General features: G+C 37.1%; 1 protein-coding gene across 3 annotated transcripts in view; it reads left to right on the forward strand.

The window, feature by feature from the left end:
• The window catches only part of MAN1A2 (mannosidase alpha class 1A member 2), a 228,271-nt gene that overhangs the window by 24,537 nt on the left and 175,782 nt on the right, over nucleotides 1-27,952 (forward strand). For all 3 annotated transcript variants that reach the window (XM_053590891.1, XM_053590893.1, XM_053590892.1), the window contains exons 2-3: nucleotides 19,944-20,199; nucleotides 22,991-23,087. In XM_053590891.1, coding sequence (XP_053446866.1) covers nucleotides 19,944-20,199; nucleotides 22,991-23,087 — 353 coding nt within the window. The remainder of the gene's footprint in view (nucleotides 1-19,943; nucleotides 20,200-22,990; nucleotides 23,088-27,952) is intronic.

Here is a 27,952-nt window from a genome sequence, read left to right on the forward strand (position 1 = left end):
AAGAAGAGAAGTGAATTGACAAAACATTGTTTTCCCTTTCAAAACAATTGGTAATAATTTGCTTGATTGAAAAGAAGATGCAGGGGTGGCACCTGTGGCTCCAAGGGGTAGGGTGCCGGCCCCATATGCCAGAGGTGGCAGGTTCAAACTCAGCCCCGGCCAAAAATAAAAAAATAAATTAAGAAAAGAAGATGTATTAGAGAAACAATTAAATGATTAGGAAGGAAACAGAAACTTACATAGCATTGTATGTATTGTAAAGATGATGAAATGGTTTAGTCAGTGCTGGTAACCAACCTATATTAATAGGGTCTGACATACCATGACAATTAAAGTGGCTCTCCATGTGATCACTCAGTCATTTATTCATTAAATAGTTATTTACTACTGCGTTTCAAACAGTGGGGATATAACAAGGTAAGATATTGCCTTGAACTCAGTGACCTCAAGAGCTCAGAGAAAAATGATAAATATGAAAATTAGACTTAGGCGGCGCTCATGCTCAGTGGATAGGGTGCCGGCCACATACACCGAGGCTGGCGGGTCTGAACAAGGCCCGGGCCAGCTAGACAACAATGACAATTGCAACAACAACAACAAAAAAAAACAGTTGGGTGTTGTGCAGGTGCCTCTAGTCCCAGCTACATGGGAGGCTGAGGCAAGAGAATCGCTTAAGCCCATGAGTTTGAGGTTGCTGTGAGCTGTGATGCTACAGCACTCTACTGAGGGTAACATAGTGAGACTCGGTCTCAAAAAAAAAAAAAAAAGAAAAGAAGACTGATGTAAAAGGGGTATGGGAAAATCTGGAGAATGTAGGACTGTGATAACATGTGAGTGAAGTTTTAAAGAATGTATGAACTCATCAGGGAAGGAGAGGAATAAAGGAGATTCTAGGAGAGGATTACCATGTACACGGTCTGAAAGATTTACAATTGAATATGTTTAGAGGGTGGTCAGAAGCTGGAGCTTAGGGTATTTTTCTAGATGGTAGGAAATGAGGGCTGGTAAGAGTGGTTGGATCCTTAGTTTAAATAGGGATTGCCTGACATACTAGGAATCTGGACTGTACTGTATAGAGAAGAGAATGTAATATTTGTTTTTCCATTTTAACAGAAAAAAGTATACACAGCTTGATCAGGGAGTTGCAAAAGCAGAAAAGAACCAGTATTACCAGTCTTAATATATTTCTAGCCTAAAGAGGTAGGGAGGATAACTGATATTGGTCATTTCAACTAACTAATTGCTAGTTGCTACAGGCTTGAAGATGATGAGGAATGTTTCCTTGCTCCAGAATGTGTTACTGTCTCATTAAATGCAAAATGGACACTCTTCGGAAGTCAAGGCATTTGACCTTCAATTCTATATAGTATATACTAGTACAGCTGAGGAGATTAGGGCATAGAGTTTAACTTGCTCCAGATCACATAGGTTTCAAGTTTCCCTGACCTTAGAGTTGACTGATATTTGTAAATTAATCTGTAGTACGTATAAGATTTTCAGTAGACTTTTCAAATATGCAGAATATCTCAAGGGTCTTCATTGTTACCATAAGGGAGTCTTGACCCTCTGTGAATCCCAGATTGGAACAGTTTTTTTTTTTTCATTTGCTTTTTATTTTTGAGGTCAGAATACAGCCTTTGAGAAGACTGTCTCCTTTTTGAATTGCACATAGTATTATATTCTGTGGATACTCAGAGTCTCAATACCATTTGTGCAAAAGGAGACTACTTTTTCCATTGACTTGCCTTTTCATCTTTTCAAAAAATCAGGTGACCACATATATATGTCTGTTTTTGTACTTTTTTTATTCTGCTCTTTTATTGTGTTATTTAAAATTTTTTTTTTTTTTTAGAGACAGAGTGTTATTTTATCACCCTCGGTAGAGAGCTATGGCATCACAGCTCATAGCAACCTCTAGAGTTCTACGCCGTTACAGCTCCCAGCAACCTCCAACTCCTGGGCTCAGGTGATTCTCCTGCCTCAGCTTCTGAGTAGCTGGGACTACAGGCACCCACCACAATGCCCAGCTATTTTTTTTGTTGTTGTTGCAGTTTGGGCCTGGTTTGAACCCGCCACCCTCAGTATATGGGGCTGGTGCCCTACCCACTGAGCCACGGGCACCACCCATGCCCAGCTATTTTTTTGTTGCAGTTGTTTAGCTGGCCCTGCCAGGATTGAACTCACTACCTTCGGTGTATGTGGCTGGCGTTGTAACCACTGTGCTACGGGCGCTGAGCCTATTATTGTGAGTTTTTATGCCAATAACTACATTGTCTTCATTGCTGTAACTTTATAAGAAGTCTTGAAATCCAGTAGTCTTTTTCTAATTTTGTTTCTTTTTTTAACAGTTGTTTGAATATTCTATGTTTTTCAGATTTCAGGTAAATTTAAAATCACCTTTTTAATTTTTCTAGTAAAGCCTGCTGAGAATTTTGTCTGGATCAATTTGGGGAGACTTGACATCTTAACAATATTGAGTTTTCTGAGTCATGAACATTGGTATATCTTTTCACTTATTTAGATTATTTACAATTTCTTCTAGCAATGTTCTGTAGTTTTCACTGTACAGGTCTTGCATGTCTTTTTTCAAATTTATTCCTGAAGTAATTCATTTTTCGATGTTCTTATAAGTGGCATTTTAAAAAATTTGCTTGTTTTTCTTTGTATATAGTTTGTAAAAATTGACCTTATACTGAGTAATCTTATAAAACTAACATACTATATTTTGTGGCTTTTTGGTGTAGATTTCACAGGCTTTTCATATAATTATGCTGTCTATGAATAAATATTATTTTACTTCTTTCTTACTAATCTACATGCCTTTTTTTTCTTTTTCCATTACACTGGCTAGAACCTGTAACACATTGCTGAAGAGAAGTGATGAGAGTGGACATCATTCCCTTGTTTTTGGTCTTAGTGGGGCAGCAGTCAGTCTTTCAGCATTAAGTATGATATCAGCTGTAGGTTTTTAATTGATACCATTTATCAGATCAGAAAGTTCCCTTGCATTCCTAGTTCATTGAGAGTTTTTATCAGGAATGGATATTGGATTTTGTAAAATGCCTTTTCTACATCTATTAAGATGATTATAGGGTCATTCTTTTTACGTCTGTTAAAATAGTAAGTTACACTATTTGATTTTTGGATGTTAAACACTATTTGGTCATTACATATATTAATTTTTTAATCCTAGAAACAGTTTTCTATGTTCATGAAGGACATTAATTTTTTTTTTTTTCTTTTTTTTGTAGAGACAGAGTTTCACTTTATTGCCCTCGGTAGAGTGCCGTGGCGTCACACAGCTCACAGCAACCTCCAACTCCTGGGCTTAGGCGATCCTCCTGCCTCAGCCTCCCGAGTAGCTGGGGGGACATTAATTTTTAATTTAATTTATTTTTTGTATTTGTTTGATTTGGTGTCAGGGTAATGTTGGATCCCATGAAATGAATTTGGAAATGTTTTTCCTTCAGTGTCCTGAAAGATTTTTCATAGAAGTGGTATTAATTTTTACTTAACCGCTTGGTAGAATTCAACATTGAAATTATCTGAATCTGATTTTTCTTTGTGAAAGGTTTTTAACTACGTGTTTAGTTTCTTTAAAAGGTAAAGGCTATAGATTATAATCTGGTTTTTGAGTTCACTGGGGTCATTTTTTTTAACAAGAAGTGTAAATAATTGAATTTTGGTAAAAAGTTGTTGCTAATAGTTCCTTGCTGTCATTTTAATATTCGTAAGATTGTAGTTATGCAATGGGATATTGGTAATTTGTGGCTTTCCCCCCCATCTTCTTATCAGTATTGACAGAAATTTATCAATTTTATTGATCTCAAAGAATTAGCTTTTGGTAAATTGTTTTATCTCTATTCTTCTGTATTTTGTTTCTTTTTGCTTTTTATTGTTCTACTGACTTTGGCTCTAGTTTTTTTTCTATTTTCTAAGTTAGAAACTGAGGTTCTTGATAGGAGAGATCCTTTGCCCCCCAAAAATTATGAATTCTTTTCTTCACAGGCATTTAGTGCTACAAATTTCTAAGGATTACTTTAGTTTCATTTGCATTTTCTTTTGCGTTCAAGGCACTTTATAATTTCTCTTTATAAAGTATAAAAGAAGTATAGTTCACCTACCATCCAGTTCACCCCTTTAAAGTGTAGAATTCAGTGGTTTTTCAGTATATTCACAATTGGATACTATCACTTAATTTTACTACTGATTTCTTCTGTGATCTTAATTATTGAGAGGTGTTAGTTTCCAAATATTTGGAGCTTAGATAGGTACCTTCCAGTTACTGATTTCTACTTTAATCTCATTATAGTAAAGAACATACTTTGTATGGTTTGAATCCTTTCTTTTCTTTTCTTTTTTTCTTTTTTGAGACAGAGTCTCATTATGTCGCCCTCAGTAGAGTGCTGTGGGGTCACAGCTGACAGCAACTTCAAAACTCTTGGGCTTAAGTGATTCTCTCGCCTCAGCCTCCCAAGTAGCTGGGAGTACAGGTGCCTGCCACAATGCCAAGCTATTTTTTTTTTTTTTTTGTTATTGTAGTTGTCATTGTCTAGCTGGCCCAGGCCGGGTTCTGTTGTCTAACCCCGCCCGAACCTGACAGCTTGGGTGTATGTGGCCTGCGTCCTATCCATTGAGCCACGGGCTTCGCTGGTTTGAATCCTTTTCAATTTATTGAGACTTATTTTATTGCCCAGAAAATGGTCTGTATTCATACATGTTCCATTTACATTTGAAAAGATATGTGTATTTTGTTGTTGTTGGGTAGTGTTCTATACATGTCAGTTCAAGTTGGTTGGTCAGAATTGTTCAAGTCTTACACGTTCAAGCTAGTTTTTCTTCTATCATTATAATCATTGTTTATTGATTTACATTAAAATTTACCCATGTAAGTGTACAATTCATTAGGTTGGAGTTTCAACTGCCTCCTTTAGGCTGATGATTTCCAAAGCTGCATCTTCAGCCTTGGATATCTGAACCAACACATCATCTGCTTTGTTGACTTTTTATTTTTTTTTTTTGAGACAAGAGTCTTACTTTGTCGCCCCCGGTAGAGTGCTGCAGTATTATAGCTCACAGCAAACTCAGACCCCTGGGCTCAAGCGATTCTCTTGCCTCACCCTCCTGAGTAACTGGGATTATAGGCACCTGCCACAATGCCCACCTGCTAAATTTTTAGAGACAGAGTCTCCCTCTTGCTCAGGCTGATCTCAAACTTCTGAGCTCAGGTGATCTGCCTGCGTCAACCTCCCAGAGTGCTGGAATTATAGGCATGAGCCACTGTGCCTAGCCCTTTTGTTGACTTTTTAAATTTAGCATGTCTAAAGTCATATTAATTTATCTCTTTCCCTTCATCTCAAAGAATATTTTTTTCCTTCATTATTCTCTGCCTAATTAATTCATTGTACCTCTTTCTATCCAGTCAGTATAGTGAAAAAAATCTATCATCATTAGATAGATCATCATCCCCTTTCCTGTTTATTTATTTATTTGTAGAGACAGAATCTTACTTTATTGCCCTCGGTAGAGTGCCATGGCATCACACAGCTCACAGCAACCTCCAACTCCTGGGCTTAGGCGATTCTCTTGCCTCAGCCTCCTGAGTAGCTGGGACTACAGTCACCCATCACAGTGCCCGGCTATTTTTTTGTTGCAGTTTGACTGGGGTTGGGTTTGAACCCGCCATCCTTGGTATATGGAGCGGGCGCCCTACCCACTGAGCCACAGGCGCTGCCCCACCTTTCCTGTTTAAACACTTAGGTAAACTTACTTATTTTACCTTTCTAAGATCTCTTATATTTGGTCCCTCTTCTCCATATGTACATTAGATGCATTTTATTAGATTCTTTTAATGTTTTGCCTAGGGACTGCTATAACCTCCTAACTCCTTTTCTTCCAGCCTTGTATCATTTCCCTTCGTACTCTTCCCTGCTCCCAAGTCAATTCTGAGGAGGTTGTTCTTTCCAAGAGTGAAGTACTGTTGTGCCATTTTCAAGTTGAAGTGCTCTATTGCTTGGTTTTGTCTTTAGGATGCAGTGTAAGCTCTGTTCATGATGAGTTTTCAGTCTATCCTACTTTACTGCCTTCTCTCCCATCCTGTGCACAACTTTAGTGACTGTACTAAATCACTTGCCAGTGTGCTGTGTCATTACTTCTTTGTCTTTGTACACTATGCTTTTTATGCCTAGAATACCCTAATTTTCTTAGTCTGCCTGGCAAACTTCTATTTTTTTATGATTTATTTATTTTTTGTAGAGACAAGAGTCTCACTTTATTGCCCTCAGTAGAGTGCCGTGGCATCACACATCTCACAGCAACCTCCAACTCCTGGGCTTAGGTGATTTTCTTGCCTCAGCCTCCTGAGTAGTTGGGACTACAGGCACCTGCTGCAACACCCAACTATTTTTTGTTGCAGTTTGGCAGGGCCGGGTTTGAACCCGCCACCCTCAGTATATGGGGCCGGCGCCTTACTCACTGAATCCCCAGCGCCACCCACTTCTATTTTTCAAATTTGTTTTTGAAGATCACATATTTCTTCTGCTATTTCCTTATGTGAATGTGCTTTGTATGATTAGCAAATGGCTATTATTTTCTATGTCTACCTTAAGTTTCTTATAGTAGTCCCTGATATTTACTGTCTTTGTTGTGATTCACCCATTTTGTACTTACTTTATTTATATATCCGTTAGATTGGGAACTCCTCTGGGCAAATAATGTATTCCCTGGGTACTAATTCAGTGCCCCTCACATTTGGTAAATGTTGGTTGAGTTTCATTTTCTTGAGGTAAGCCAACAAGTGACTGATAACCATTAATTTAACCTGAAATTACCATTAACTCAAACAGAAATCCTGTTATAACCCAAGTTAGAGTATTCTGTAACAGCTCTCTACCTAACTAAACTTTAAGATAGAGACAGTGAGTTTGTGTTGACATTCCATCACTGCTTTGTTAAAAGAATGGGAATGTTAAAGCATTTGGTATTTTTTAGGAACCACGTGACCAAAATAGTTGGATTTGGCATAAAATCTTGGGGTTCAGTGGATTTCTCAGAGCTGAGCTTTGAATTTTCTTAGCCTTTTTTTTTTTTATTGCAGATTAACTTGAGAGTACAAACAATTAGGTTGCAATGTTTGTGTTTGTTAGGTAAGGTCGCTGCTGTTGTGTCCCACACCCAGGAGTGTGCCACATACCCTTACATTGTGCCTGTAAGGTGGGAGCAAACCAGTCCCTCCCTACCTTCACCTCCCTCCTTTCTCCAACTTGAAGTGTGTTTTTCTCTTGTGTGGGAGTATATTAGTTCGTTTACTGGCTTCATATTAGTATTGAGTACATTGGATACTTGTTTTTCCATTCTTGTGATACTTTACCAAAAAGAATGAGTTTTTACCTCCATGTAGGTTAATAAAGAAAATGTAAAGTCTCCATCTCTTTTTAATGGCTGAATAGCATTCCATGTATACATATGCCACAGAGTATTAATCCATTCAAGGGTGGCGCCTGTGGCTCAAAGGAGTAGGGTGCCGGCCCCATATACCAGAAGGTGGCAGGTTCAAGCCCACCCCGGCCAAAAACTGCAAAAAAAAAAAAAAAAAAAAAGGGCGGTGCCTGTGGCTTGAGGAGTAGAGTGCCGGCCCCATTTACCCGGGGTGGCGAGTTCAAGACCAGCCCTGGCCAATAACTGCAAAAAAAAAAAAATCATTCATTGGTTAATGGGCACTTAGGTTGTTTCCATATCTTGGTGATTGTAAATTGAGTTCTGTGATAGTGCAAATGCCTTTATGATAAATTGATATTTTTTTTCTTCTGGGTAGATACCTAGTAATGGGATTGAGGGATCAAATGGAAGACCTATTTTGACTTTTTTGGGGGTTCTCCACAATTCTTTCCAAAGAGGCTGTTATTAGTTCGCAATCCCACCAGCAGAGTAAAAGTGTTCCTTTCTTTCCACATCCGCTAGCACCTGCAGCTTTGAGACTTTGTGATGTGGGCTATTCTTACGTATCAAATTCTTTTGATTTACAATTCTCTGATTATTAGGGATGATGAGCATTTTTTCATGTTTGTCCATTTTTTAGCCTCCTTTATGTGGCTGAAGGAGGCTAAAATTGATGAACAGTTGGGCTTCTTTTAGCATACTGTCTCAAAAATGGGATTGGCTTTTATGGAATGGGGAATTCAAATGTGATACAATTTGTCCTGTTTGATTTTGAAATACAATCAATACACTGGTAAGTACATAATTTGGCTTAAAATGATAACATTCAGAAAGTTCTTTGTCATCTGTATAACAGTTATTTTGTGCAAAAAGTTTACATTCATATTGAGAATCATCTTAGATGGAATTTGTGAATGATTCCCTTGTAATAGTTGGCACCATTTTACCTCTTAGTTATCTCCAAGTTTAAGGAGTTGTTCCTTCATGACCTTGAAGTTGTGACTTTTTGTTTTTTGGTGAGGGAGGAAAGTTTTAAATTTCTTTGAGCACTTGCTACTAAGCTGTGTAGAATTCTGTTGTTTTAATACTTTCTGTACCACTTTCTAACTATCTTTAGTCATTTCCCAAACCCAATCTCAGCCTATGTTGTGCAGAAGTACCTATTTACACAACCGTTTCAACTGTTTTTTTTTGTGTGTGGGCATACACACACTTTCTTGGATTCTCTGAAATTTCTTTTGAATATTATTAAAATATAGGATGTTTGAGAGGGTTATTTATTATCCAACTTTGTCATTAAGAATTTGATAATATAGGCCATTGTAATTTGTCTTTTAAAAGATAGCTTTGCATTGTTGACTCACTTCATCATGCTTATTTATGTTTTTAGAGACAGAGTCTCACTTTGTCACCCTTCGGTAGAGTGCCATGGTGTCCCAGCTCACAGCAACCTCCAACTCCTGGGCTTAGGCAATTCTCTTGCCTCAGCCTCCCGAGTAGCTGGGATCCCAGGCGCCCGCCACAACACCTGGCTATTTGTTGTTGCAGTTTGGCACCAAAAAATAGCCATGTATGTTGGACCGGTGCCCTGCTCACTGAGCTACAGGCGCCGCCATCATGTTTTTTAGTAAATGGAGTAATGGTGAATTCTTTGAATTTAGAGATTAGTTAAAGTCAGTTTAGTCAAATTTACTTAAATGGTTGAAAATAGTTATTTGCCAAAGTCTTTTTTTTTTTTTTTTTGCAGTTTTTGGCTGGGGCTGGGTTTGAACCCACCACCTCTGGCATATGGGGCTAGCGCCCTAGTCCTTTGAGCCACAGCACTGCCCATTTTGCCAAAGTCTTTAAGGGCTTTCATATTTCTTGGTTCTAAATCTGAAGAAGGTGGCCTGAAAATTGTAGCAAAGAAGTAATTGATGTACACGAAAGCCAATGTGAGCAGTGGCATTACCTTAAAAGAAAGACTGTATTTAAAGAAGCTTGATTTCTTAGAGTCTAGAAAAATGAGACCCAGTAGATAGGAAGTGAAGGACATTATATTTACTGAGTATCCGGTGTCTGCTAGGTAGTTTCCTTTCTGGCTACATCCTTATTTATAATAATTAGGATTCCTTTTTATTAGGAAATGAAGAAATTCTTTTTCTCATTTGATTTGAAGTTTTGATGTTAGGAATGAATTTTATCACTTTCTGTTTCTGCTGACTGAGAGTAAGAGCAGAAGTGACCCAAAGGATGGAATATGACATTTTTGGGATGCATTGAAGATGGTAAAGCCAATAATCAGAGGCCTGTTGGAAACGCAGATTTGAGCAGGAAGGAGTTTCCAAGGAAGGACAAACTTGGTTATCAGTTTTTACCTATGGGATTAGAAGAGTGTTATGATGTGTAGGAAGTGGAAACAGCCAAGTGTAGTGTCTTTGGAAAAGCATGATGTTGAAAGGAAGGAAGAGAGACATCATTAGTGAAGGCGAAGTAGACAGTTTTCAGGGGAATTTTTATTTATTTATTTATTTATTTATTTATTTTTTGTAGAGACAGAGTCTCACTGTACCGCCCTTGGGTAGAGTGTCGTGGCGTCACACAGCTCACAGCAACCTTTAACTCTTGGGCTTACGCGATTCTCTTGCCTCAGCCTCCCGAGCAGCTGGGACTACAGGCGCCCGCCACAACGCCCGGCTATTTTTCTGTTGCAGTTTGGCCGGGGCTGGGTCCGAACCCGCCACCCTCGGCATATGGGGCCTGCGCCCTACTCACTGAGCCACAGGCGCCGCCCTATTTATTTATTTTAAAGGATAGGTGAGACTTCATGTTTGTAAGTAAAGGGTAAAGAAAGCTCTAGGAGAGCAGCAGAAAGTGAATTTAAAGGAAATATTTGTATCCACCTATATTTTTGTCATACAAGATTTCAGTGTAATTTTGTATGTCTCTGTGTAATTTAGGGTCATCCAGAGTGCTTCCAAACATGATTTATTTAAATATTCTAATTGGAGAAGGAAATCTACTACTGTTATTTATTTCTGTCAAACTAACACTCAGATACTAACAAGCTTCAGTGGCTTAAGCAAGATAGAAGTTAATGTCTGATCACACACATAAATTGTACATGGCAGTTACAGTAAGAGAGACTGAAAAGTAGAGTTTTTATTTAGCAGAAGCTTGGGTGGCGTAGCTAAAACTTGAGGACTCTAGAACTGAGGATAAAGAAAGAAAAGATACTGGGAGACAGTTATTAGTATCAGTACATTAATAGGAAACAAATTCTTTTTTTTTTTTTGAGACAGAGTTTCACTATGTCGCCCTCAGTAGAGTTGTGTGGTGTCCACAGCTCACAGCAACCTCCAACTCTTGGGCTTAAGCGCTTCTCTTGCCTCAGCCTCCCAAGTAGCTGGGACTATAGGTGCCCACCACAACGCCCAGCTATTTTTTGTTGCAGCTGTCATTGTTTAGCTGGCCCAAGCTGGGTTTGAACCCGCCAGCCTTGGTGTATGTGGCTGGTGCCATAATCACTGAGCTATGGGCGTCGAGTCACAAATTATTTTTTTTTGGGATAGAATCTTACTTTGTTGCCCTCAGTAAAGTGCTTTGGCATCATAGCTCGTAGCAACCTCAAACTCTTGGGCTCAAGCAATCCTCTTGTCTCAACCTTCTGCATAGCTAGGACTATAGGCACCTGCTACAACGCTCAGCTGTTTTTAGAGACGGGATCTCACTCTATCTCAGGCTGGTCTCAAACTCCTGACCTCAGGCAGTCCGCCTGCCCTGGCCTCCCAGAATGGTAGGGTTATAGGTGTGAACTCCTGCGCCTAGGCTAGGAGACAAATTCTTAAATAAAATTCATCTCTCACGTGAAATGCAGATGATGTTTAAGAAGTCAAAATGCATTTGTTTGTAGCTGGGCTTTACTTAGTAGCCTATGGCCCTAGACAGATTACTTAATTTTTCTCTTTATGCCTTAGTGTTTTCATAATAAGGTGGAAGAGAGATATCATTAGTGAAGGCGAAGTAGAGACAGTTTTCAGGGGAATTTTTATTTACTTATTTATTTACCAATCATGTGGTATTTAATAGCACTTCATAAATTGGTATAGGAATTAAATAAGATAATCTTCATAATTGACTAAACCATTGCCTGGTACATCTAAGTTATAATAACTAGTTTTGTTGTCATTTGCCTTTGCTTTTCAGGGATCAGGGATGTGCTGAAGGACAAAAATACAAAAAATAAGACAACCAAAAATTAACTCACTTTTGGATATCCCGTAAAGGTTTTAAGATACAATTGAAAAGAGTAATGGAAATAACGCGAGAACTTGTAGATTTAAGACTAGTATTGAAGGTACCCAGAGTCAGTCAGACTTCACACTTTGAGTGAGTCTTCCTCAAGACCCCTCTAACTTCTGACACCACCTGCATATTCAGAGGGCTTCCAGCACTACCTTTATGTTCAGTAATTTGCTAGGGCGGTCACAGAACTCTTTGAAAGCTGCTAAACTCATGAAAGGATTACAGATCACAGGGATACAGATTAAAATCAACTAAAGGAGCTGCAGATGCTGGCATGGATGTGGCTAGGGGAACACTTTTATTTACATTCTTGGTGGGACTGTAAACTAATACTGCCTCTTTGGAAAAAAGCATGGAGAATCTTCAAAGAACTCAAATTAGATCTCCCATTTCACCCCATAATCCCACTACGAGGCATCTACCCAGAAGAAAAAAAATCATTTTATCATAAGGACATTTTTGCACTAGATTGTTTATTACAGCTCAATTTATAACTGCCAAGATGTGGAAGCAACCTAAATGCCCGTCAACTCAGGAACAGATTAACAAATTGTGGTATATGCATACTGTGGAATACTATTCAGCCATAAAAAGATGCTGACTTCGCATCTTTTGTAATATCCTGGATGGAGTTGAGACATATTTTTCTTCGTAAAGTATCACAAGAATGGTAAAGGAAACATCCAATGTACTCAATACTAATATGAAGCCAGTAGACAGTCTAATTCATGTCCACATAGGAGAAAAACTCATTTCAATTCATGTTGAAGGGAGAGGGGAGGGGTTCCGAGGGGGGCAGAGCCGGGAGGAGAGGTGGCGTGCCCTCGCTGAATGGGCACGGTGTAAAGGTGTATGGCACCCCTTTTGAGTGCGGAACAAGAGGGATTCTACCCAACAAAATAAAATATTTTGACCTGGTTGTTTGTATCCTTACATCAACCTGAAATAAATTTACTTTTCAATCAAAACCCCCCCCCCCCCAAAACTCAAAACCAACAAAGAAGGTAAGAGAAGAATTGCACAGGGCAAAGTCCAGGAAGAGTGCGTATGTGGAGCTTCTGTTGTCTTCCGTGAAGTCAGGATATGTTCTTCCATACCAGTGTGTGAGAGTACTCAGGAGTATTGCCAACCTGGTAAACTTGCTGCAGTTTCAGTGTTCAGGGTCTTTGTGGAGGCTTCATTATGTGGGCATGCTTGGTTGATTGCCTATGGAACTCAGACTCCAAATGGACTGATACTGTGTGACTCAGAGCCCTCATAGTTTCCTAAAATTATTAGATGTGGCCAACTCTACTTGAAGATTTTAGCACTCAGTATAAACAAGGGCACTTGTATCCAGTATGATGGATAACTTCTCAGAAGTTGAGGATAATGTAGACTTCTTGTTGGCCTAGGCCAAATTCTGTATTACACGGGAACATATAAACATGAAAAGGAAAAAAGGTATTTTCAGATGGAAGTCCAACATGATTGTCTGTTGAGGATATCAAAGTTAAAAAAAAATCTTAAAAATATGTGAAGAAAAGAAAGATCATTCAAGAAAAAATATCCCAAAAGAAGTGACCTAGTTGGTGTAGATTAAAATATAATAGAGATTAAATATGTCTATTAAATATACATCTATAACACATATTAATAAGATTAAAATCTATAAATTAGGCTGCTAAAGCAAAATTTGAGAAAACATTTGAACAGATGAAAATAAAAATAAAATTCTGAGTAACACAGGGAAGAAAACTAGCTAGAAAATTCATAGTGCTGCTAAATGATTATTATGAAAAGATACTCTTAGGAAGAAAGGAAATAAAGTACACTGTTTGCTTTGGCAGTTGTGAGGATTACTGCATTCATTTGTATTTTAGAACAGAGAGGTTAAAAGAATTTAAATAATGATTTGTGTGTGTACAGATCATTATAAAATTTACTAAGGACTTTTACTTACCTCGGATAAACTAGGGGATCCAAGGTAAGTAAAAGTCCTTAGTAAAAATATTATAGTACTTCTAAAGTGGTACAGTCATGGTAGTAATATCATGTTTTCCTGTCTCTGTTGATGAAGCTACTGATCTTGGAGGTTTTTTTAGTGATCTGCCAGGTTGCAGAGTGAGTTGGGGGACAGAGCTGAAACTAAAATCTTTGTCTGCTGACATTAGGGTTGAGTACCTTCTGCCACCCAATACAAAGTGATTCCCCTTGGAGCCCAGCTACAGGAGGTAAGATTAAATTCCTGGAACTTTGAATTCCTAAGGACTAGACTGGCTGGTCTCTCTTTGAACTCCAGTTGAGGCTGTTTATTGTGCAATGGTTAGTGTATCACTAAACTCTTAAATAGTGACTTTTGGGGGTTGAATGTAAATAACTTTATAGATTATTTTGATTTCAAAGTGTCTTTGAAAAAGGCTCTGCTTCACAATAATAGCACAGCAGCATAGGTTCTCATGAACTACGTTTGACTGCCATAACAATAACTGAAGTGGGATACAGCGAACGAGGCTTTTTTCTGGAGCACTAAAATTTAGGGGTTCAATTTTTTATTCTGAAAAATAATTACAAAAATTGTATATGTAAATTGTTTGCATGTACATGTTGCTATTAAATATATTTCTTCCCTTGTGGAGGAATAATTGATCTTAGCATTTCATTAATAAGAACAGTAAATGAAAATAGAAAACTATCACATAGCAATGTTATTAATAACACTTAGGGTGTCAGTGGAACACAATGTCATAGTGGAACACAATGTCATAAATTCTAATACGGATTTTAATATTTAATATGCATTAATAATTCTTAAACTGAAATCAGAATTACTATTCATGTTAATAGTTTTTTTGACTGTTTATAGCCTCAAGATTCAGGGGTGTTCAACCTGTGGCCTGTGGGCCTCACCACCTGCAGATTATTTGAGGTCTGTTTTGCTTATCTGTGGTGTCAGATATTGGGAAAATTATGCGTGGGCCTTTTTTTTGCTTAGTGACTTTCATTAGTGTTTGTGTATTTTATGTGTGGCCCAAGGCAACTCTGGTTCCAATGTGCAGCAGAAAGAAAAAGGTTGGACATCCCCACATATCATAATCAAGTGGGGTCTTGGAATCTGTGTCCGATTTAAGTAATTTTGACCACTTATTAGATGCCAGGTGTTGTGCTACGCATTGGGGGATATATTAGAATAGAAATCACTTAAGAGTCTCTGCACTTATGGAGCTTCTGGTCTTATCAGGAGAGACAGACACTAGTCAATGAATTACACATGATAAGTACTAAGGTATACGGTGCCCTGAGACTGTATATTAGGGAGATTTATCTAATCTTGGAGATACCTGAAGAAGTTATGATTGATCAATGATTTGAAGGTAAAGAAAAAGGTGTCAGTAGTATTTTAAATAGTGGAAACATCATGCTGAAGAGGCTATTGGTGGGAAGGAATATGGCATTTAAAAGAACTGAAAGGTATGTGGCTACAGCACAAAGAGCTAGAGGAAGATGTGTGAGATGAAGTTGGAAAGAGAGAGTGCACACCATATGGGATTTCTTAATAGGCCATAATAAAATTCCTTAGGATTAGGGAAGCCATGCAGCATTTCAGTGAGAGAGTTGTATAGTCTGTATAATTTCAGAAAGCTCATTGGGTCTACAATATAGATGGAGGACAGCTTGCAGAAAGTCCAGAGTGAATGTTTGAAGACTACTGGGAGGCTATTATACTTGTCAGGTAAGGCATGATGGTGGCCTGGTTCTATTGGTGGTGTTGGAGATGGAGCAAAGTAAATAGCTTTGAGAAGTGTTTAGGGGGTAAAGTGAGAGGAATTGCTATTGAATTTGATCTGCAGGGTGAGAAAGAGAAGTAAGATTAGGTTTTTGATTTGAGAACTCTGATAAAAATGAAGTTGCCATTTACTGGATGAAGAAAACTGGCAGAAAGGTGGGGTTTGGGGGCTAGAAGTAAACTGTTCTATTTTGGATTTGTTAAGTGGAGCCGTGAAGTAAGGCAGTTAGATACACCATTTTGGAGTTGGGTGAAAAGTTGGAATTTTCTTTTTTCTAAGCGACTAATGCTTTTTTTCTTTTTGCTCATTACTTCTGAGTTCTTTTTCATACATGTGTATTTAAAAAAAAAAACAACAGCTGCAATCAAAGAGACTGTGGTTCAGGAGATTTACTACCTATACTTGTGTGCTATTGTTCAGACTTTGTAGGAGGATTTTAAAAAGGCCTGCTCAGCTTCTGGCTTAAGGGAGGCCATGTAAGGGTTTGGTCAGGACAGAGCCCTCATGGGTCAGAGAAAGTGGCTGCAGTAGAGTGGACTATAGGTTGTGAGGTCCCTGGGAGTTTGAAGTTGGTTAGCCTGTTTCTAGGGACTCTGAACAGTTCTCAAGCCATCCAGAAACAAAACACAAAGAATTTCTCCTCATGTTCATTTTTCCAAAGATCGAGGCCTTGTGCTCAGTAAATGTGGGCTGAGGGCTGCTATTTGAGGTGATTTTCCAGGATCTAGGCACTGGCCCCTGAGGATGCGGATGTTAGCATGAATCATTAAGGGGCTGTTTGTGTGTATGGTTGTTGGGGATGATGGTGATGAGGATGGTAGGTGGTGAGGAAGGAAACTGAGTTAAGGACTTTGCTGGGATTTTTCAACCCATATGTCATCTAATCCTCAGCCTCATCTTGTGATGTTGATGGGGGTTTTGTTTTTATAGATGAAAAAAGGGGGCTCAGAGAGGTGACAGGAATCTAATGTCACATAGCAAAAATATGGCAGAGTTCTACCATGGGTTTGGCTGATGGCACAGAAACATTTCCTCATTCTGTTCCTTGGTATGTAAAAGGGGGATGCAAAAAAGGGGGCCATGACTAAACAAGTTTGAGAAGTATTGTATGAGGCATCTCTATTGCAGAACTTGTCAGGGCTCTTAAAAAGCTTTGTGAAGCTCTGGAAGGAGCACATGGGATGTGTCGTGGCCTTGCCCCCCTCAGGGTGAGCTGTAGTAAGTGGCCTGTAATACCTGCTTATGGAGATTCACTGGTGAGTTAAACTGCTTTCAGAATGATACCTATGAGCCATTGCAAACATGGTGGAGGCTTCCACATGCCGTCTGCTGTTTAGTCGTAACGGATTAACACGGTGCTTGGAGCTAGAAATGGAAAGCTTGGTTTCCTGTGAAGATTTCCCCCTCCGCCCCCCCAAACACACATACACTTGTCATCAGGATGGAAACTGACCTTGAAAGAACTGGTCTTCCTTGTTTGATGTTGTTCTTCCTTGGGCCTAAGTCCCGGGCCCCCTGCTTTCCTCAGTCTGTGTGCGTGTTACACAGTGAATAGCTGAGTTGAGAAAATTCTTAGCTGCAAGTGACAGAATACCCAATTGACAGTTATTCTGCAGAATCATTCATATCTGAGGACAGGCAGTTAAGGGCCCTGGCAATAACTTAACGATTGCAAGCACTTGCCTCTTTCTCTTCTTTTGTTGAAGAACCATGAACCATGAACCATGGTGGCCATTTTTCCTCAGGCATAAGCTATCATAGCTATAGGCTTCACAATTACATTTGAAGACAGGGATAGGTGGTTGGGTAGGATTAGACTTAGCAGCTAAAAGGCCCATTTATCAATTGGTTCTGTCCATTTTTTAATCCATAAAGGAAAATGGTCCCTGGTAGTCCCTGGTTGAAATGGAGTTAGGTGGCCACCCCTAGCTGCAAACACAGCTGGGAAATACTTGATTGGCATAGATAGATTATGATTTGTTCTCTGGGGATAGCCACAGCGTTTCTCTGTTGAAAAGAGGTGGGGCAGGACTTAGGGAGGCTCTGGGGTTGTTTCTGCCTTGGTTATCTTACCTAAGATTTCATTGAGCACTATGTGCTGGTGAGGACCTCATCTGTCTCAGTCTCCTGAACAGATCAGCCACAAGTCAGTTCCTCTTGAATTCACTCAGCAGCCACTCTTGGCTTTTCCCTGCCCTACTCCTCCCACATCCAGTATGTCCGCAAGCCCCATGGATTCTTGCCTACGGAATGATCTTGTATGTTCCTGACTCTCCTTGCTGTGTCCCCTTCTGCCACTTTTCTCTCTCCTGTTTTATTTATCAGCACCTCCTATTGTTAGCAATTCAATTTTCTTTTTCTTTGAATATTTAACACTTATTTTGTTTTACTTTTTTGTATATGTGTAAATGATTTAATTTTATGTATTTATGAGACTTTTCATATAAATCAATTCACAAATGAAAGAGAACTGTGTTTAATTAACATTTTATTTTTAATATTATAAATTGATATTTTGCTTTTAATATACAGGTTTATGATTTAACACATGTACACATTTGTATAACTACGACCATAATCAAATAATATCTATAAGTCATAACGCTATCATTCAGAAAATTCTCTGTGTTATTCCTTTGTGGTTAACCCCTTCCCCATCCGTAACTTTTGGCTTCCCTACATTTTTGTCTTCTTTGAAAATATCATATAAGTGGAATCATACAGTATACAGCCTTTTAACACTGGCATTTTTCACTCACACAGCCTTTGAGATTCTAAGTTGTGTGTATAAATAATTCACTTACTTTATTGCTGATTAGTATTCCATAATGTGGATATACCACAGGTTAACTGTTGACTTGTTGAAGAACATCTGGATTGTTTTCACTTTTTGTCTGTTATAAATAAAGCTGCTGTAACATTTGTATATAGGTTTCCTTCCCTTTTTTTTTATTATGGCAAAATACATAGTACAATTAGTATAAAATTTATTGTGTTAATTATTTCAAAATTTATAGTTCAGTGGTATTAAATACATTCAGATTGTGTATATACCACTACCATCCATTTGTAGAACCTTTTTCATCTTGCATCTTGAAACTCTGCCCATTAACTTCTTGCTAACTTCTTATTACCCCTACCCCAAACCCCTGGCTCCTATCATTTTTCTTTGTGTTTCTAGGGTTCTCCTTCTCTAAGTACACTATATAAATAGTATTTGTCTGTTGAGACTGGCTTATATATAAATTTTGTGTGAGCAAGTCTGTATTTCTCTGAGATAAACGCACAGGAGTACAATTGCTGGGATTCTATGATTGTTGCATATTTCCTTTTTTAAATAAAACATCCACTTTTCTTGAGTGGAAAGTTTATTTTATATTCTCATCAGCAGTATTATAAGTCCAGCCATCTTCAGATAGTGAATTAAATTTCTGGAAAGGTGACTGTGGTCACTGTTGGGTTAGAATAGAATAGTCATCATTAGCTGATTTGGGAAGTAACGGTTCATAGTAATCTATGCTGTTTTCAAAATTTAAAGTTTTAGAAGCATATACTGTACTACATGAATGAAAATGTTCACATCCTTTTGTCTTTCCCATTTAGCTTTTTCTTTGGCTCTATGTTTATATTTTTACCCTCTCTCAGATGCTTAATTCTGTTTTGTTTTGTTTTTTGTTGTTTTTTTCTCTCCTCCATTTAGTTTTTAGCTCATCTCTGTTTTTTGCATACATCTATGATAATTTACTTAATACTGTTTTCTCTGTTCTTACTTAGCCCTGAAATTATAACTTTGTTTCTGGGTTTCTTCTTCCTCTACTGCTGTGGTCCTCAACCCCTGGGTTGTGGCCTGGTGCTGCTCCCTGGCCTGTTAATAACTGGGCTACATACCAGGAGGTGAGCGGCTGGTGAGGGAGCAAAGCTTCATCCACATTTACGGCCACTCCTCTTGCATTGTTGCCTGAGCCCCACCTCCTGTCAGATCAGTGGGGACATTTGGGTTTCATAGGAGCGTGAAGCCTACTGTAAACTGTGCATGCAAGGGATCCAGGTTGTGTGCTCCCTGTGAGAATGTAACACTAATGATCCAAGGTAAATGTAATGTGCTTGAATCATTCTGAAACCATCCTCCTCTCCCGGCCCCCATCTCCAGAAAATTGTTTTCCATGAAGTTGGTCCCTAATACCAAAAAGGTTAGGGACTGCTGCTCTACTGTATAAATTGTTTGCTCTTCAGGTTCATCCTAGGTTCATTTTCTTTCTTTTATCAAGTTATATGTATTTTGTTTTCTGGGTAGACCAGTGTCTCACTGAATATTCTTACCTTTTAATAGCAAAAGAAGAAAACAACTATCAGGATTTGATAGAGGGGATTTTAAGTTTTATACTTAAAGGTTGAAGTTCCTAAGAAGGCCACTTTTACCAGTCTCTCTTTTTTTTTCTTTTCCTTTTCTCACAGGGAAGAAGAAGAACGTCTGAGAAATAAAATTCGAGCTGATCATGAGAAGGCCCTAGAAGAAGCAAAAGAAAAATTAAAAAAGTCAAGAGAGGAAATTCGAGCAGAAATTCAGACAGAGAAAAACAAGGTAGCTCAAGAAATAAAGAGCAAAGAGAAGAAGCCACTGCCACCAGTCCCTATTCCAAACCTGATAGGAATAAATGGTGGAGACCCAGAAGATAATGATACGAGAGAGAAAAGGGAAAAAATTAAAGAGGTAATGAGCTGAGATTTATGATGTGAAGTAGTTTTGGATATGTATTTGGGGAGACACATGCGTACACATACACAGTATCTTTGTTGTCATTCTTTGATCTTGTCATCTTGTTTCTTCTTGGGTCATAGTTGAAGTTCACTTTCCAAGTTGGCAGTAAGGACTAGAACTCAGTCTCTTTCTTGATATTGATTCTAATACAATTATTGGGCACTAAAACATTTTATATAATGTTTGGATAGTTACATCACTCACCTGTGTTAAGAGATCTCTTGAAACTCCGATTTTATAAATTATAGATTCATGTATAATTTCTCATTGAATAAGCACATTCTTAATTAAATGTTCAGTTATAAAACTTTGCTACATACTATACAAATCTCATAAACATGCTTCTAAAGAGGTAATATTATATGGCGTTCTTTTAGGGAATATGTCATTATACCTCAACCATACTGTAGAATAATAGCACATTCCTTTCAAAGAGTTTCCCTGGATTGAAGAATGAGGAAGAATTGATCTCAAATTTAGAGTATTTATCCTGAGAAGTTTTTCCATTTGTGATTCTTTAATTTAGAGATAAAAATACCACAGGGGAAATATCTAGCGAATATTTGAGTTAAACTTTGTTAATTAGACCTTTGGAGGAGGTTTATGGTTATACTGGTGCAGAGACGAAGGTTTTGTCAAAGTATAATAGCATCAATCATATTTCAAAAGGCTTGTTTATCGTAAGATAAGATTTAGTTCAAACAGTCAAGAATCTCTTCAGATATATTCCCGTTATATAGATAGAAGGTTTAGCAGATATTTTAAAATTGGCTCTATAAATTATTATAAAACCTTGACCTCGATGGAGTCAAAATAGGGCTACACTCTGATTTTACCTCACCTGTAGAATCTATGTTTTATTAATCTATATACAAACTGTTCAAGGATGCTTTCTTTGAACACTATTCAGGAGAAACATTGATAGATTTTTTTTTTTTTTTAGATGCTTGACTTGGTTTATTTAGATGTCATAATTTATTGAAATACTTTCTCGTATACATAGCAATTCAGATGGATAACTATGTGTGTTCACAGGATCCCAAGACCATCCTTAGGCTCAGTAATTTGCTAAAAGTACTCACAGAACTCAACATATAGAAATACATTTGATGTTACTTTATTAAACTTGTATCTTCTTGCTTTACTGAAGTCATTATTCTAGTAGATTTTTTGTAGATTACTTGGGATTTTCTTTGTACATAGTTATGTGTCCTTCCTGTATAGAAGTACTTTTCCTTTTTTCTTTTTGATTTTTATACTTTTTATATATTTTTCTTGTCTTACTGCAGGGCTAGGATTCCCAGTACATTGTTGAAAAGAAATATGAGAATGGACATAACTATATTTGTTCCTGACTTTAGAGGTTAAGCATTTCGTTTTTCATAAAGAACATTGAGTGTGATACTTTGTCATTTTTGTCGAGATTATTGTATTTTTTTCTCTTACTTTGTTTTAACATAGAATAATATTGATTGTTTTTTGAATGTTAAATTAGTCTTATTTTCCTGGGCTAAACTGTACTTGGTCATGGTATAATATCCTCCTTATATTTTGCTAATTTTTTGAAGGAATTTTATGTTTGTGTTCCTTGAGATACATTGGTCTTGAGCTTTTTGTTATGTCTGCCTAAATTTGTTATCTGAGTAATGTTGGCTTGGTAAAACAAGCTAGGAAATTTGTTTCAATGAATAGTTTGCTGTTTTTTTTTTTTTTGTGTGTGTGTGTGTGTGTGTGTGTGGTTTTTGGCCAGGAATGGGTTTGAACCCACCACCTGTGGCATGTGGGACCAGTGCCCTACCCCTTTGAGCCACAGGCACTGCCCATAGTTTGCTGTTAAATGAAAAGATTTTTGGTACAGCATAATCTACTATTACATAATTCAGCTGATATACATAATTAAATACTCTGCAATTGCATAGCTCAGAACTACTTGTATTGTAACTCCTTAGCTTAAACTAATTGATATAAAAATATTAGTTTAGTGGCTTCAGGCTTGGTTGAATCAAAGTCTGTAGATGTTATTCTCAGTATTATGTATCTGTCTGTCTCTTTAATTTCTCCATGTTGGAAGGAAGTTAGTATCATATATCACATAGACCTTGAAATCACAAAAGGAGAGAGGCCCTTTGTCTCCTACTGTCTTTGTCAATATGTGTAAAAATAACTTGTTTGTCCCTACCTGAATTGCATGTACCCAGTCACTGTTCTAGGGTAGGAGTTGACCATCTACAATGTGTTGGCCATAGTCTGCCTGCTGCCTGTTTTTAAACATAAAGCTATGCCCATTTACTTACATGTTTTCTTGGACTGCTTTTCTATTACAATAGCAGAGTTAAAGTTTGCTTATCTCTGGTCTAAGGGTATAGCCAGGCTGAGTTTATTGTTGGTGGAACTGTGGCCCGTTGACTGACAGTTCTGTCACAATCCCAGTAAGGTAAGGGGAGCTGTTCCCCGAAGGACTGGCAGTTCTCAAAAGGGAAGAATACCAGGCAGATATCTTCCTCCCCAAGAAAAAGAACTTGTCTATTACACTCATTTTTTTTCTTCTGTTAAGTAGGTTGAAATTAAACATCATTATGTATGTGTTCACAATGATAAGAATATTAACTGAATAATATACTAAGGTAAGAGGTCTAGGAGAATGTGTATGGATATAGGAATAGAACCATAAATTACATGAAATATAAAAGTAAGAGTTTGTGAATAATTTAAAATTGATGGATTATACTTTTTCTCTTCTCAGATGATGAAACATGCCTGGGATAATTATAGGACATATGGGTGGGGACATAATGAACTTCGACCTATTGCCAGGAAAGGGCACTCCACTAACATATTTGGTAAGTTTACTTTTTCTAATTACTATCTACCTCCACCTTTTTTTTTTCTTCAGATTAATATGAGGGTACAATTAGGTTACATTTGTTTGGAGTTTTTAGGTGAAGTCCACGTTGTAGTTGTGCCCCTCACCCAAGAGGTGTGCCACATACCCTTACATTGTGTCCATTAGATGGGAGCACACCAATCTGTCCTACTCCTCCCCTCTGGAGTTTGTGTTTTTCTCTTGTGTGTCCACCTCCATCTTTTGGAACAAGAGCTAGCTTTTTAAAGTACTTTCTAAAATCTGAGTATTTCTTTGGAACTATAATTTGAAGAAATATGTATGTTTTTTATAAGTTTGCATCAAGATTTAGTTCTTGTGGCTTTGGAATACACAGATGAGGTAAATTTTCTGTTTACATAAGGATGTTTTAGTAATTTATCTCAGTATTTTGAAGTTTTTTCATACCTTCCTCAATGTCAGGAAAGGTATGCACCTATTTGTTATTTTTTTCTTTAACACATTACCAATTCTTATACATTGTACAGGAAGAAATGAAGGATAGGAAATTTGAGCAGTGCTGTCTGTGTACATTAAATGAAACCCAAACACGTAGCATGCCCACGATGATTTTTTTTGGCAAATTGAGTGGGTTATATTGTACATTCACAGTTCTTAAGGAAAAATTAACAGTGAATGTGAATTAAAATTTTGGGAAGACCTGTGTTTGTTTTGAATTTGTTCTTTCTGCCTCTTGTGAACATACTCTACTTGTTAAAATTCCCAGTTTAACTGACTTGGGGAGTAAGTTAACTAATTTAGCTAACAGCTTTTACTAAGCCAAAGATACGAGGTCTTCACTTCTTTCCCTAATTGTAAATACTTGATGTGATGGTTATCTTTTAAGTATCAATAGCTGAAGGCAAGAAAATTTTAATGGAGAAAGAAGATACATTCGCTAGTTATAGGCAATGTAGTTTTCTTTATTACTTACAGTATACCATCACAGTAATACAAGTAATAGCAATTATCTTTATGACGCTGTGGAAAAACTTTTCTTATAATTTGTTATTGCTTAATTTCTGTCAGAAAAAATGTCTTAAAAATAATTTCAGTTATCACATAATGAAATAAAGCATATTTCCTCAGCAGGGGTTATAGTTTGGAAAGTTTCCATTGCTTTGTGGATTTGTAATATGAGGCATTAGTGTACTGAAAGATATTATATTCGATAATTAATTAAAATTAGATCCTGTGTTTGTAATTATCCCTTTATATTAAACTCAATGATAAACTATAAGCACTTTTAAGGGATTCCAGTATAAATATATTAAAAATAAGAATTGGATGTTTTACTGTTTTGAACCATATTTCTTAGAAGGTGTAATGTGTTAACATTTACCAAATAGATACTGGTCCTGATACTGCTTTAGTAAACTTAAAAGAGAAAACATTTAATAGGAAGTTTTCTATTGTGTTTAATGTTTTCTAGTGTTTTCTGTGGTGTTTAATGTGTTCTAATGTTTTTAATAGGAAACATTCATTGTGAGAAGAAAGTTATAATGAAGTGATAGAAAAGGCAAAAATTCAATGTGCAGAATTTTTGGTAGTCAAAATTAAGTGCTTATATTTTTATTGAATTTATTAAGTGATTACGGTTCTTTTCTAGTCAGGTAAGCTAAGTGGGAATAGATTCTTTATTACATGTTGTGTTTCATGTTTGTAGAAAGACTTTTAGTTGGGTGGTGCCTGTAGCTCAAGCAGCTATGGCTCCAGCCACATATACCACAGCTGGTAGGTTCGAATCGGCCCGGGCCTGCCAAACAATCACAACTATAACCAAAAAATAGCCGGGTGTTGTGGCTGGTGCCTGTAGTCCCAGCTACTGGGGAGGCTGAGGCAAGAAAATCACTTTAGCTAGCCCAGGAGTTGGAGATTGCTGTGAGCTGTGATGCTACGGCACTCTACCCAGGGCTATAGCTTGAGGCTCTGTCTCAAAAAAAAGAAAGGCATTTAGTTTATTGAAGGATTAATTTTTAAATTTAAGATTTTGTTTTCTACTTAACTGTTTCTTTCGTGTATTTCATATTCTTCTTGGTGAGTACAATTTGAATGTAAAATAGCAGTCTTTTTCTTAAATAGAAAAAGTCAGAGTCTCATTTGACATCCCAAACTCAGTATGCCTTTATAGAATCAGAGTCTTAGAGTTAGAAGAAACTTAAAAGTCCAACCTCTCAAAAAAGACCAGGAAAAAAAACAAAAAAAGTCCAACCTCTCTATTACTGTAGGAACATACAGGTGGGAAATGGACCTTTATTTGCAAACTCCTAGATTATCAGAGAAACATTAACTTAAAATTTTTTTCTTTTTCTTATCTTTGACTATTAAACATTTCTTTTATTTGGTAACTGAACTCAGCAGTCCTCTGACTTTTATGTATTTAGCCCTTGGCATCAGAGGACTCTTTATGTGAAGATAACAGAAAATCCATTGCAAAATTTCTTAAACAAGAAAAGAAGTTTTGGGCGGTGCCTGTGACTCAATGGGTAGGGTGCCAGCTCCATATACCAAGGGTGGCGGGATCTAACCCGGCCCCTGCCAAACTGCAACAAAAAATAGCCAGGCCTTGTGACAGGCACCTGTAGGGGAGGTTGAGGCAAGAGAATCACCTAAGCCCAAGAGTTTGAGATTGTGTGAGCTGTGATGCCATGGCACTCTACCAAGGGCAATAAAGTGAGACTCTGTCTCTTAAAAAAAAGAAGAAGTTTCATCAGCTCAGTGAAATCCTGGTGTAGATCTGATTCCAGCTGATGTATTTTTATCTCTTTTCCTCTGTTTTCCTCCTCTCTGTGTTGATATTGTCAAGCTGGCTTCTTAGCAGGATGGCTCAGCAGTTTGAAGTTTCTTATCTTCCTGCTACCTATGACCGTAGAAAAAGGAATGCTGTCAAGACAAGGGCACTTGGGTTTTTAAGAAATATCATTGATGGGCTCATTGTTTCTTGTCTCTGATTGGGTTTTGTGCTGATAGTTGAACCAAATGCTGTAGGTAGAGAGATGAATACATTCCTTGGTTTTTCCTGACCAGGGCCTCTGCAGCTTGTGAGTGGGTACTCACTAGACATAAGTTAGACTGATACTAATTATTATAGTTGTGATTAACGGACTGAATTCTTTTTATCTGGATATTGTGGACAATTGAAAGAGTTCTGTTGGGGATAGGTCTTGTTACATTTAAAAAAACATTTGCAATACTTTCTGAAAGGATGCTTTTCATTTTTCTTGTGTGTATATATAGATGGATGTTTGTGTACGTGTGTGTGTATACATGTTTGTAAACAAATTCTTTTTTTAAATTGCCAATTTAACTGTGATCTGATTTACTGATATTTTGTTGGTGATACTTGCTTTTTTATTTATGAGAGATAATTATTCTGTACTTTTCTTTTACTATCTTTGTCTTGTTTTGGTTTGAGGGTAGTGCTGACCTCATAAAATAAGTTGGGAAGTGTTCTCTGCTCTGTGTTCTTCTGTAAAAGATTGTTTAGGATTGGTTTTATTTTTTTTTTCTTAAACGTTTGGTATATTTTACTAGTTTGTTAATTTTATAGGTCTTTTCACAGAAGCAGTTTTTATTTTCAATGATCTTTTTAATATTTTTTGTGTGTTTTCATTTTTTTGATTTCTCATCTTTTTTGTTTTCTTCCTTTTGCATGATTTGGGTTGGTTTTCCTCTTTTTAGTTTCTTAAAGTAGAAACCTACATTATTGATTTGAAATTCTTTTTTTCTAATATAAATATTTAGTACTATAAATTTCCTAAGTGCTGGTTTAGTTGCACTCCAGAGATTGTTACTATATTTTAATTTTCATTGAATTTGTATGTTTAAACATTTTCCTTGAGTAAGTTAAGTTTTGAGTGTTTAGAGATTTGTTTTTAGCCTTTTGTTGTCGATTTCTAATTTTAATTCCATTATGATCAGAGAATATACTTTGTATGATTTCAGTTCATTTAAATTGTTTTAGGTTTGCTTTATAACCCAGTATATTGTCTATCTTGGTGAATTTCCACTGGTGCTTGAGGAGAGTATATAGACGTGTATTCTGCTGTCATTGTGTAAAATGTTCTGTTGATATCAGCTAGATCCCGTTGGTTAATAGGATTGCTCAGGCTTGCTTTGTCCTAACTGGCAGTCTGTCTACTGGTTCCTCAGTTACTTGACAGAGGGTTATTGACGTCCACAGCTCTCAGTTTTAGATTTGTCTCTTACTTTTGTTAGTTCTGTCAGCTATTATTCCACGTATTTTGAGGTACTCTTGTTAGGTGTTTATATATTTAGGATTGTTGTATGTGTTCTTGGTAGCATCACTAAAGTGCTAATACAAAAAATCAAGCCAAGATATTATAAGAAAAGGAAACTGTAGTCTAACAGACATGAAATAGATATAGAAATATTTAATCAAATTATAGTAAATCTAATTCAGTAATATAGTTGTCTGTAAGTATCCACGGGGGTTGATTTCAGGATCTCTGAAAATACTACCGCCTGTGGATGCTCAAGTCCCTTACACATATAAAATGGCATAATATTTGCAAATAACTTAAGCATTTTCTCCCATAAACTTTAAATCATCTCTGGAAGATTAGAATACATAATACCATGTAAATACTATGTAAAAGTAGTTATACTGTTTTTTTATTTGTATTGTTTTTAATACTTATATTGTTATTTTTTATTTTTCCCCCAAATAGTTTTGATCCATGGTTGGTTGAATCTGTAAGTGTAGAACCTGGAGAAATGGCATCTCTCTCCCTATATTTATGTCCTTTTACATTTCTCGATAAGGACTTAAAACTTTTTAGTGTATAGGTTTTACTCATATTT

Source organism: Nycticebus coucang, chromosome 5 (assembly GCF_027406575.1).
Source record: "Nycticebus coucang isolate mNycCou1 chromosome 5, mNycCou1.pri, whole genome shotgun sequence".
NCBI classification, from domain to species: Eukaryota; Metazoa; Chordata; class Mammalia; order Primates; family Lorisidae; genus Nycticebus; species Nycticebus coucang.